The sequence below is a fragment of the Paramisgurnus dabryanus genome, chromosome 16 (genome assembly GCF_030506205.2).
Source record: "Paramisgurnus dabryanus chromosome 16, PD_genome_1.1, whole genome shotgun sequence".
NCBI lineage: Eukaryota > Metazoa > Chordata > Actinopteri > Cypriniformes > Cobitidae > Paramisgurnus > Paramisgurnus dabryanus.
The window spans coordinates 20045200-20058826 of NC_133352.1; the positions used below are offsets into that span (position 1 = coordinate 20045200).

Below are 13627 nucleotides of genomic sequence, written 5' to 3' on the forward strand. Positions count from 1 at the left end.
CGTGTGCATTTGTGTGCATTTTTTGAATAACACAGACCATAGTCTCAGTAGATGGCACATAATGTGCAGCGAATAAAAATGAGCGACCAGAGAGCAGGGTGTATAATGTGTCATGGTGCCTGTATACAAGCACAGATTGTTTCAATATAACTTAAAAGGCACACTATGTAATTTTCACCACTAGAGGTCGCATTTATAAAAACAATAACGAAGGCAAAGCTTGATGACACTATGAGGTAGAGAGGAACGACGGGAGATGCCGTTCTTACCATCCAGAGGTGTATACAATTCACAAGCGTAAATTGTGGATAGTGCGGATATTTTTTAGGCGACAAATAACAAGAGACAAGCCACTATTTAAAATGGGCCATTATTACAAATCCTTATGTAATTTAAGTACAAGTGCATTAAATATATCACACTGTGCAAGTGGTTTTAAAACATATCATTTCAAAAATATATTACATACTGTGACTTTAATTCAAGCTTCAGGTCACCAATAAATCAATGATGTTTTTGGCTGCAAGATTGAAAATGTTAAAGGACAAGTTCTGTATTTTACACTTAAAGCACTGTTTTCAGCTTGTTGATGATGAAATAGAACGGTTTTGACTGAAATTTGGACATATGATGCTGGCCCGAGTGTTTGTTGTATTACCCCCCACCTCTACAATGGCTGCATAGGCGCACTGGAACAATCCTTCCTAAAATGCATCAAGTTTTGTTTACAAAGACGTGAAACTCACAGAGTGGTCAGGGGTGTTCACTGATATGCTCACACAAAAATCGCTGCAAAAGATGCTTTCCAACAGGTTTTAGCCTAGTTTTTGTCCAACTCCATTGACTTGTATTAGATGTGCTTTGAGGTACAAACGTTGTTTCTATTCTTGCAATTGGCAAAGGTGGATTATCACCACCAACTGGGCTGGAATGTCTATTATTCAAGCTCTCAGCGGAAGAATATACGGGTGTGAGGCGTTTGGAAAAATAGGTCCACAAGTTTACAACGAATGGTAAAACACCTGTTGGAAAGCATCTTTTGCAGCGATTTTTGTGTGAGCATATCAGTGAACACCCCTGACCACTCGATGAGTTTCACGTCTTTGTAAACGAAAGTTTAATGCATTTTAGGAAGGATTGTTCCAGTGCACCTATGCAGCCATTGTTGAGGTGGGGGCTGATACAACAAACACCCGAAAATTCTCGGGCCAGCATCATATGTCCAAATTTCAGTCAAAACCATTCTATTTCATCATAAACAATCTGAAAACAGGGCTTTAAGTGTAAAATACCAAACTTGTCCTTTAAAGAATATCTACAAGCCACTGTGCCCCAAAATATTGTCAAAATATGCATTGCAGAGGTTATAAGCCTTCAAAACGTACAGCCTTTTACTTCCACCAAAAGGGATCAACAACTTTTCTGACATAATTTTGCACTTCCTTAGATTTAAGTAAAGGTAAATCAAACAACTACTGGCTATTTTAAAAGAGGAGACAGAGGAAGTTTTGTCTTACCATAACTTCCTGTTTTAGTGAAAATTACCCAAATGTACTGAACACAGCTGCACATTTCAAAAATCCTCAGTGTGTCATTAAATGGACAATTGTGTCATACTATACTCTCGTCTTTCCAAATCTATTTGACTTTCTTGGCCTTTTGTGAAGACATTTCCCAAGAAAAGATTTCCCAAGTATTTATTTTTTCAAATAAAATGGAAAATAATGGGAAATGAGGCAAACTGTACGAGGCTTCCATGGAAGAAAGTCACGCTTACAAAGTGTTTTGGAGGTGGGGAGTGGGTTACAAACCCTGCTATCTTTTTAATTTTATTTAGTGGCAATAGTAGCACAGAAATGACACAGTTCACCTAAAAAATAACTTGCGCATCATTTTATGTTACACGACAACGAAGCTCACTGAACGGTCCAATTGTCCAGCCCTCGCTCACAGCCTTGCTTTCAATTCACACTAAATGAAGCATGACATCAACAACAAGGTCTATACTCAAACAGCCAACTCCTTTTATTTCACACTCTCTATTGCATTTACACACAAGTTTATGTGCCAATTTCCTCTTGACACACTTCCACTCAGCTACACAGCTGGTTAGCGCAACCTTTCATCCGTGTAAACCCACGTAGGTATTGAGAACATTCCAGCAGAATGTGTGTCAAAATGTGCTTGAGAGACAAGAGATCCCCCCCTCCTCTCCCATCTCTTTTCCCATCAGGGCACGGCAAACGCACGCAGTGCTATTTTTAGCCTGCTTGTGTTTTTTTATCAGTCAGCCAGCGTCTATTTGTAGCTCAAAAGGGCTTCCTGGCTGCTGACGTAAGCAGTGCTGTGCTGCAGAGGAGTGTGGGGTGAGCGAGAGAGAGAGAAAATGGAAAAAAGGAACAAAGCAATAAGGAAAAGAAAGGGGGTGAGAAACAGAATAAATGAAGGGATAAAGGGGAGAAAGTGAAGGTGTGAAGTTGCGTTTCCAATGGGTCTCAGGAGAAATGTGCAACTCCATTTGGAGGCTGCCGATTTAAGCACGAGTCTCATGTGACAGGCGACCGTGTGTGTCTACTCTCATGCTGTTATAATAGCAGTGTGGGTGGGGAGACTTAGTCATAGAGGATGAGAATACCCTCCAGAGGAAAGCTGGATTAGTAGAGGAAGCACCTGAGGATCTCTCACAAACACACACAGATCATGTCACATTATGGATGATGCCACTGTATGCACACAAACAGCTGTCTGAAACATTTTCAGCTTCCTTGGCATCCACAATTAAATAACTTAACAAGGTGGATGCTGGATTTGAACAACATGCACCATGTGTCAACCGCTCTATGTGTTCCACTCCATGTGCAGCTGACAGTAGCCAGGCCACATGCTCATCATATATCAACCGTCATCGACTATTAAACACAAACACGACATTAAACAGAATCAGTTGTTTACACGGTTCCGCTCTCTAGTTTAAGGTCGTTTCCATGTGCTTTTATGGAGCGAATCAGAGTCTTTCTCATCTCACCATCTCCCTCTGCAACCATCACGAGTCTAATGGCACCAGTTCAACACGTGCAGAATCAGCCAAGCTATGAGTCACACATGAACATCATCTTATCCAGACACAGCTTGTTCTTTTGGGGATGGTGAAGGGTTGCGTTCACTAACCTGTACCAAGAATATGATGAGGAAGTAAAAATTGGCGATTCTTCTAAACTGCTCGAAGAGATTCTTTGGGAGGAAGTTCCACACGGTGTACTGGAGAAGTAAAAAAACACAGCTGTTAATTAAAGAATAGAAAAAAAAAACGATTTGCATTAGTGAACTTACTCATCAATTTCTTATCAATGTGACCCGAACCTGTGAAAACCAGGCTAAAGTCATTGTGCGAAAAAATTCTGCAAGATGACTCCACAAATATTTATGTTCCACAGACAGACAATCAAATCTACTTTTTAGGCGAATCATTTATATGACGCATTTTTTATCAAATGTGGTCTGGGGATGAATGTACACCCACATCCTGATGAAAAGCTGAAGAATGGATTAAATGCACTGCATATTTATGAACCCTTTTGTTTGTGCTATTCTTGGAGAGGGAGCTGGGATGACTTCAATAGCTCCAGAGCTCTCTGATGTGTGTGACCAGGCGTTAGCTCTCTGAGCAGGTTTTGCATTGATGTGGATTAGCAACTTATGGCCTCCGTTCGGCTAACCCCAAGCAAACCTGCCACTTGATGCACTTGGCATCTCACCATTACTCCACCTTTCGTTTTGTAAATGTAACAAAATGTTTTTGAAAAGTAGAAATATTCCACACAGTCCATCAATGACCTGATAAAAACTGCATGCGCAATAATTATACCAAAACTAGTAAATCATGTTTAATACGGTTTTAGCTAGATCATTTCACATTGCAAATCACTGCTATTATAGATATTTCATGTCAGCTACGTATCAGCAAAATACACAAATACTGACACTGGGTCTAAAGTGAGGAGGGGATAGAAAGAGCAAAAAAAAAACGTAAAAAAGAGAAATTTAAGGTGGACATCTCTTGCTTCCTGATCTAACATCATGGCTAAATAATGGATCACCAACGGTGTGAAAAGTAAGAGGGGGAATGGAGCAATAGAAATAGGATAAAACTAGGGGTGGGCAAAAAAATAGATTTTTCGATTAATGGTTTTTTAAAAACGTGTTCGATTCAAAATCAATTCTCAAAGACCAGAATCGATTTTTTTCTTTCATATTTATTTCTGCAAACATTGAACGTAAGATTAACGTTAATCTAATTACTAGTTTCAGGTGCTTCTAGGGCCCTATAATTTCCGCGATCACGGAATCGCGGACGGAATCGCGGAATTGGCTAATTAACACGGAATCTAGTATTAACGCAGAATTTCGCAGAATTTTACATATTTTGAATAAAATTATGTTTTTGGGTGGCAGACGAACATATGTCTGGGGAAATGCAGACCGGGGGAAGTAAATCTGAGCGACACGCCCCCTCCCGTTGTTTCAGACCCCCTCCAAAACACTGAAACCATGGCGAAGCGGCTCTCCACGACTCTGCTTTCATCAGCGAAAAAATTAAGAAATTCGACGCCAAGCACTTAGTTCCGAGCAGGTCTCACATGACTTTTATGTGCCCGGAGAACTGTTATTTTGTAAGTTTTGTCAACACTCTGTTCACGGTGAGCGCAAAGATACATGCACTCTCTCATCCACGTCTGTCTCACTGCACCTCTTACACGTGCACGCGCTCACGCATCTGTCTGAAGTGTGAACACAAATCCTCATGTATTTGTTCAGTTTTATGCATTTCAAGCGAGCTGAGGCAAACTAACTATACCTCGCATTTAAAATATAATCATCTGCATCATGGCGCTGCTCTCTGTCTCTCTTTCGCTCGCACGTGCAAAGAGCTGCGTGCTCATGCTGTCCTAAGTCAGATCACTATCCTTTGTATGTTTGTAAAGTTATATGCATTTCAAGTGATTGTGTATAAAATATGGATCGCGTTCCGCTGGATTGATGTGTTTAAGGCACTTCTGAAGGCACCACTGCTTTGACACCGTGTTGTAGCCTCCTGCAACAACACTAAACAATGCATTGAATTGAGTTGTATGTGTGCGCGCGCGCGTGTGCGTGTGTATGTGCGTGTGTAAATGCATCTTTTATAGTCATTAAGTAATCCTGTTATCCAGTTTTTCCCAAAATCATTTACATTTTAATCATTAACATTAAAGGCACACTCTTTTTATGACTAAACTAACAGTAAAGGGTAAAAAATATAATTGCCAAAAATTAAAACCGATAAAACGGAATTTGCAAAAATTAAAACGGAGAAAACGGAATTTGGGAAAAAATCAAACGGAATTTGGGAAAAAATCAAACGGATTTTATAGGGCCCTATGCTTCATCGACGTTTATGCCACCTTCACATAAAAAGTCAGAAATATGGAAGCATTTTAGATTTCGCAAGCAAGACGACAACGACATGTTGTGGCTTTTAATTTCTTTTTATTAATTACCCACTTGTAAACTGCTGTTCACTGTTCTTTTTTATTAATATAGTATTTGTATTAAATCTATATTCATTGAGTTGAATCGAGAATCAAGAATTAAAAACTGACCCGAGAACAGGAATCGAAAATTGAATCGAGAATTGAAATCGAATCGATTTGATAGCTTGTGAATCGAAATCAAATCGATCTGGAACATCTGAATCTATACCCAGCCCTAGATAAAACAAATAAATCATCATTTCTAACAGTGCAACATAGGTGACATGGCTAACAGACACTGCTAGCCAACCAAGATGACAAGGGCTGAGAATAATGATGTCATGTTGGAAATATAGCTTTAACTAATTAAATAAATTGTTCTGAACAATATCAGGGCGTTTTTTTTCATCAAGTTTCTCTTTAATATAAGCCTGGAACTTGCACAGGATCCAAGGAATGACCCGGAGAAAAGGTTATGTGTAGTGTGAGTGGAAAAATGCAAAGCAGATGTATAAAGATGTTTAAACACCCCAGTGCAGGTAATTAAAGTGTGCTTAGATGTCTATGCCAGAGAGGAATTGATCACGAATACCACAGCACAACCACAGGCAGATCTATAAATCTATTACATCTTATTTCCTCATTTCTTTCCTTTGTATTTCCCTATCTTAAAATCCTCCTCCACTATTGACCAAATGAAGAGATTCAAGAAACCCCCACAGGATTAAAAGGGGGATACAGAGACAACCCCCCTGAACGCTCAAGGGTAATCCCCACTCTGTATTTATCTGCCGGATCTCATCCACTACTCTGACAGACAAATTATGGTTTTCCATTGAGTGGAAAGGGCCTAAAAATATAAGGAAAGGTAGGATAGAGAGAAACAAGACAATAAAGAGAAAAATCTGAAGCAGTCGGGGGTTCCAAATGTATTTTCACACCTGGAGGAACAGGTGGCTAAACACCAGGGCTTGCGAGAAGCGTGCTGCAGCCATACTCTCCACATGCTGCCTGTCCAACGTGTTAGTGCCGAGGCGCAGTTGCCATGGCATTAAACAATACTTGCTAATTACAAGCTGAAGAAAATTACAAGCATGCTCTGGTGGAGAGCTAGCAAAGCCCTAATGCTGTTATCCTGTAAAAATCTGATTACCCCGCAGCGAGGTTAAGCAACGCAGCTCGTGCCTTTGGATTTCATGGTAAAATGTGGTATAACAAACAACAGATGTTACCTTGGAGGACACGATCCTGTTGTCACAGAATTTGGTGGGAATCAAGGCCTCAGTGTCCGGCTGAGATCCTATATAGATTGTCCTGCTGTCCACTCGCTTCTCATCTCCTCCACACTACAGAAAAGGGAACAGGTAATAAAGGGAAATAAAGAGGCATTATTCACTTGAAAGTTTCCCTGGAAATTAGAATATGACATGCAAGCACCACCACAAGTTTCCCATTATCAAGATGATGAAAAGTCAAGTCAGTGAAAGTTTCAAGAACTTCAGAGCACAATCTGAACACACAAGAATAAGAACAAGAATATCAAGGTGTATAACCCTGAGACTGAGGTGTGAAGAACATAAAAAAGACCTGATTACAGGCAAAAAAACACAAACAAAAGTAAAGCCTAATCCATTTACAAAGCTATGCGCGACGTGTTTTAGCAAAGCCTTATGTTTTCTGAGAACCAGCCACGTATAACAAAAGTCACATGGGTCAATCCTGCAAACTGAAATCTGATGAAGCTACCGATATAGTATTGCAGTTATTTGCCAGCTGTATACCTTACTCTAAGAGCTGAATACAATCAAATGATTTATGTTTCTGACTAGATGAATATAGGGGTCAGTGGAGGTATGGCCATTGTGAGTGTAAAGAGTGGTGCTGTGTAACATCGGCAGTGAATGAATTAACCGGATTGTGTTTCCTACATTGTGTTTCTTGCAAAGATGCTGCCTTTAATCGATCACTGTACTGTACTGTAGCAATGGTATAGAAAGGTAGGGATGTCACTTATTAATATTCATGATGTCTGTCCTCTTTTTATAAAGTGTCATAACGTGGCTGGGTACTCTTTTAAAAGGTCACCCAATTAATATTCATGAGTGACAGAAGTGCCATGCTGTCTTGCACCATTTCGCATTTGCTTAGACATTTTTCTTTAATGTATTAGTTTTTTATATTCCTAAGAAAAGCACATCAATTCTTTTATGTTCTATATGTGAAAAATCGGCTGCGTCTGAAGTCACATACTGTGACAGTAGGTACTAACTAGTATGAATATGGATAGTATTCATTCGGACATACTACATCCGCCATGCTGATACATCATGTGACCTACGTTGTCATAAGAACAAGTTAGTAGTTAACTGGAATGAAGTTAAACTATCGTAATTGAACCAAAAGGGACACCTGTTTAATATATATGTAACTGCATTTGAATAGAGCTGTGTTACCGCTTTTGGATATTTTTTTAATAAAACAACGCCTCTCCTTCTTTTTCTTCATTGGATAACTTCTCTCCCGGGATAAAAGCAGTGTAACAATACATCGTGCGATTCTGCTTGCTAATCTTCTCAATGAATTGTCAATAGAGAAGAGACATTAATAAGCTAAATTAACCGCTTTTGTTCCGGATTAGCATATTAATTATTCAATCTACAGCGTCTTTAGTAATCTTCAACACTAAACAATAGTTTTGTTGGGAAATGTATTTAGGTTTTTATGTGATTAAAATGCTATTTTATAAGAGAAGGCAGAGCAGTGAGTATTGCAACAGGTAGGAGTCATGTACTGCAGTATTGTATAAAGGAAAAAAATATATAAATGTTTTCTTGCACTGGCTTTCAGTTTTCTCTGATTAATATAAGACTTGAATTGTAATGACAGACATAATGATATAATGCATTTAACAAATAAAAGGGAAAATAACTAATTACATTTAAAATATTGTATTCTGCTTGCTATGCTTCTCAATGAATTATGGTGAAATGTCTCTACATCCAAAAGCCAGATGGCACTCTCATGCAAAAACTCAATATGCACCGCAGACGAAGTACCATTACATGGGCATCTCCAAGAAATGTGTAAAAATATTTATATCGCTGTTCTTCAAACATTTACAGGCATGTTCATGATAATAAAGAACATTTATAATGATTATATTTGACGAGTGTTGCTTTTTCAAATGCATGTTATAAACGACTCAAACTAACAGTGATTTCTGATTGATAAGGACTTATCTATAGCCGTAGTATGTGAAATAGCAGTGCATACTATCGCCCTTGCGATCAAGGATCAATACCGGACACGTATTATAGTGTGTATCGCAAAATATTGTTACAACCCTACGGGACAGTAAAGGGTCCATCTTATGAACACTTCCGGATCTTGGCGGAAGCAGTGTGTCATCCTGCTTTTGAAATACTAATCCGGACATACTACTCACCTCGCCTACTGCTTTTTGCCTACTATATAGTATGGAAGTAGGCAATTTCAGACACAGCCATTATCTTTTTACAGCAATTACCAGTTTTGTGTCAAAACCTTATTGTCAAACTTTCTATTTATATATCACAATATGATAAGAAATTAAGTATATAAAATTGCTCAAACAAATATAATGCTTAATAATAAATTGGTATTTCTCTATGCAGGCATTACAGATGGGATTCATCCATTGGCAAAAATCCAGTAGAAAACACTGAAGCAGGTCTGGGTGTTTCCCCTGTGGTGGGGATCGCCTGACCCATAACATTACTGAAGCATGAAAAGGGCAAGCACTTGACTTGGAGTAGTAAGTGTAGGTTTGCCTGAGAAAACATTTTGGCTAAAAAAAAACCTGTGATGAACAGCCAGGAAGCCAGATCTCAGTAAATTTTTGATTTTGTGGTCAACAGCGGATTGGCTGATTATAGTTCGTCACAGTAGCACAATGGCTGCGTGTGTTTTCATTTTTCCACAGGAGATAAAACAGTGGCAGTCAATATGACTCCCCTCCTTCCTTTCTCAGAGGACCTAGATTAAGATGAAACATGCTGTCATCGTGTCTCTGCAAGTTTACAGCACGACTTTTTTCCCACCCACCACCCACTCTCTCACCCCTCCTTACTGTGTTTCTGGAGACAGTGCACACAGAACCGGCATGTCAAGTGGTTTAGATTTTAAAAGTGGTTTTAAAGGAGTCTTATTATGCCCTTCTACAAAGTACAGTACTAGAAAAAGATTTCATGCTTTATGTTAAAAACAGTTAATTTTCACACATTTTACATTATTGCAGCACCTAAAAGTCATGTCGACAATAAAAGCCGACTTGACCTCTTTTTCAAGTGTATCTTAAAATATCTGTTGTAGTTCCAGTCTCTATGAAACTTCTCCTTCTGAAATGCCCAGTCTATTGTAATTGGTCATCGCTTACAGCATCCACTGGAAAGTCCTGCCGCTTACCAAAACCGCAAGCTTCAGCTTCTCAGGTGTAAATAATACCTATACAATAACAAGCTCAGTGTTTCCGCTATATACATTCAACCGTGGCGGCCCGCCACTCCTAAAACATCCCCGCCACGCCTGCGGTTGTGGATAGAAGGGATACAGCAAACGAAATCTCGTTGGATGAGCACTGTTTTATCCTAATCCTTTAACCAAACCCAACTCTAAACACAAAATTTCACCGCATAATATTTGATCTAACGGGTGTAATAGGCTATTTGCGTGTCATTTGTGTTGTAGATGCAGGTCGGGACTCAATAGACAAGAGTAAAATGCGGGTCTAACATCCAAGACCAAAATTCGACTCGTTTTTAAATGTCCCGTGCTTATTTGTGTTTAAGATCTGTCTGAAGACCGGTAAAGGTTTATATTTAACTGCCCGATTTGCGGTGTGACCGGCTCGGGGTCACAGTCTTTATGTCAAATGGTACGGGTGTGAAATAAAATTGCTGCTGATGTCGGATAACTGGTCGGTTGTTCTGTCAATCACAGCGGTGCGGATTATCAAACAGGACTGCATGACTTTGTAACAGCTCTGTACGCTAAACACAAGGACGAACTTGCAATGCACACTACATTAAAACTACAATGAAATATCCGAACTACGTACGTAGCTGTATAACGTTTTTATAAGAAAATACAGTTTAGATCAAACATAGAAAAGCAATATGCTATAAATATAAGGAAAAGTAAATGACAGCGTGAAAATTCTAAAAAAATACATGTTAGTTTACTGTAGCCTATATTCTACATTAAATTTTTTTTTTACATTTATAATCCTCATGGGCGCCCCCTGCCGCCACAGCTGAAAAAAATCCTAGAGGAAACACTGAAGCTGATCGACAATAAGCAATTGTGCAAGCACAACACAAGCCAGCTAGTGTGTGAAAGCTATGCAATGTGTAAACCTCACTCCTTGTCAAAGCACCTAACTCCCATGCTGATCTCCTCAGCCGATGGTCGGTTTGAGTCCCGATCAGTGCGCTTAGAGTATACATGCACACAATATCAGTGTATTACATTCACACTTAATAGCATCTCAGTGGATAAAGTCCTCAAAAGGAATTATTAGGCAAGGTGTGATCATTACAGAATGAGTTATCTTGTCATAGGGCATGTGTATCCAAATCTTTATAGCCAGACCCTGTAAAGTGGTGAGCAGAGGTTTATGACAATTAAAAGTGAGCCCACAGCTAAAACACAAATTGAACTAAGACGTGGAGTATTCCTATTTTAGTTGCATTTTTAAAGTGCATTGTTGACATGTACACACCTTAATTACACTAATAACATCGTGTGGGAGTTTACACCGAATTTTGCGACAGGACACACACACGTTTGACGAGAAACAAAACAGCAAAGCCACTTCAAGGCAAGCCTGCAAAGTTATCATAAAAACGCTGCAGTACGCACTACGCAGGGATGGAGACATTTTCTTTGAATGGGAGTCAATAGAGGAGAGACATTAATAAGCTGAATGAATCGCTTTTGTGAGGAATTAGCACATTATTTATTAAATCTACAGCGTCTTCAGTAATCTTCAACATGTTTTAGACTAAACAATAGTTTTGTTGGGAATTGTATTTAGGTGTTTATGTGATTAAATGCTATTTTATAAGAGAAGGCAGAGCAGGGAGTTTTGCAACAGGTAGGAGTCATGTCCTGCAGTATTACTATTGAGTCATTTTGTGTAACAATATTGTGATATTAAATAAAGAAATAAAAAAATCAATGTTTTCTTTCACTGGCTTTCAGTTTTCTCTGATTAATATAAGACTTGGTTTGTAATGACAGACATAATGATATAATGCATTTAACAAATAAAAGGGAAAATAAATAATTACATTTGAAATATTGTATTATGTTGCATACTGTTTAATAAAAATCTATGTGCACTTACCACGGGGCTGCTGAATGCTTTATTCTGATTGTTTGAGAAATGTTCCATGGGTGTTGATAATTTTTCTGTAAAACGCACACCTTACCTATCAAATGTCTTAAAAATAGGCACCAGAGCAATGTTTGTGGAAACATAGGTACAAGCGCAATAATTGACTCCGTAAACGTATAGCATGACAAATAATTTGCTACACTTGCAGCTTTCGTTCATTTAAAAATGAAACTATTATGAAGTATGTTGATATGTTACATTCTGGAGGTAACGTCAGATGGCGTGGCATAGGGATGTTATGGTGTTTACCATTAATCGAGTTATGTTCTAAAACGTAAAATAAGGACCATTAAAGGCCTATTCTTAAAGCAACTTGTGTAAACACCTTAAATTTAATACTGTCATATTCAATATAAGGTTGATAATTAGATTACTGCTGTCAATGTTAATGTAGTCTTTGTCTCAGGCGAGAACAGATGAAAGTAGCTCAACCAGACCTCACTCTCCTTTTAGTGTATGCCTTTGACTGTGACATGTGACTAAACGGCAGAAGTGTCTTGTAGTTCCGATGAGCGGTTCATTTGAGTTTTTTAAACTTTATTTTATTAGAAAAATATCTCACTTTAGAAAGGACTTTGAGCTGTGTAACTTTGCAGACTTTTTGATGCAAAAACAACATTACACACCAACTAAAATTGAAAAGTAGTAGGTAATATGAGCATAATAGGACCCTTTTAAAAAGATTATATTAAACTAGTGTTACATAAGTTTTTGCACTGATGCATGACGTATTAATTTCTTGTGATCTTACCTTTATATTTTACCTTTCTGTTTAAATTCCCCACAAAAATAAAAAGAAAGGTGAAAACAATTAAAAAAGCTTAGTAGGGGTGTGACGAGTCACTTAATCTACGAGACAAGACGAGATGAGACACGAGATTGGGTTCACGAGAACGAGACGAGATTTTTACATTTTTTTAAGAAATCCTCAATGATAAAATAAATGAATGAGAAACTGAAATCACATTTTTTTTAATGTTTTAACTAATCTAGGACTGTACCTAACAATTATTTTGCTAATTGATAATGAAGTATTTTGATATTTTTGGTAATAAAAATAGACCCAAGTCAGCAATAACCTTTAAAATTACATAATAATGACGAAGCAATAATAATTTGTTCAAATAAAGTATCAAAACAAGTAAAGACATTACAGTAATAAGTAGCCGTTGTAATAAAACAGCATTATGTATTATAACAAATGCCTGCAGGGGGTGCTAACGGACCTGCTTCTGTTTCTTTCACTTTAGAATCTAAACTTTAGACGCTTACTTTTAACCAAACAACGTTTGAATCCATTTAAATCTTTAATATTTGTCAAATTCTTTACAATAGAAATTATACAGCCAATTTTATTTGAGCAAGAACATGCAAAGATAAAATCATGTAAGCTCTGAGTGAGGGTTTAATCTGCTGAGACACTTCTGACACTGATCAACAAACAATCGCAACACGTCTTACCGTGGGTTCACACGAGCAGCGTTTGAGGCATCAAAATCGCGTTTACCGCGCCTAGTTTGCAGCTTGTACAGTTTGAGTTTACTTGCTTCATTTGCGGATGAAAGCCGCGCGTGAAATTCTAGTCATCGAGACATTCACGCAGAAATTTGCGTCATGGAAGGGGCTTCTGCGACTTTCCTCGCTTCCTGTAATCACGTCACTACTAGAGCAGGCTCCTGGT

At 38.3% G+C, this 13627-nt stretch overlaps 1 protein-coding gene across 4 annotated transcripts in view; it reads right to left on the reverse strand.

Moving 5' to 3' along the window:
- Window positions 1-13627, reverse strand: part of atp11c (ATPase phospholipid transporting 11C (ATP11C blood group)) — a 63142-nt gene that overhangs the window by 26145 nt on the left and 23370 nt on the right. For all 4 annotated transcript variants that reach the window (XM_065271895.2, XM_065271897.2, XM_065271893.2 and 1 more), the window contains exons 2-3: window positions 6743-6856; window positions 3169-3258 (exon numbers count right to left, since the gene is read on the reverse strand). In XM_065271895.2, coding sequence (XP_065127967.2) covers window positions 3169-3258; window positions 6743-6856 — 204 coding nt within the window. The remainder of the gene's footprint in view (window positions 1-3168; window positions 3259-6742; window positions 6857-13627) is intronic.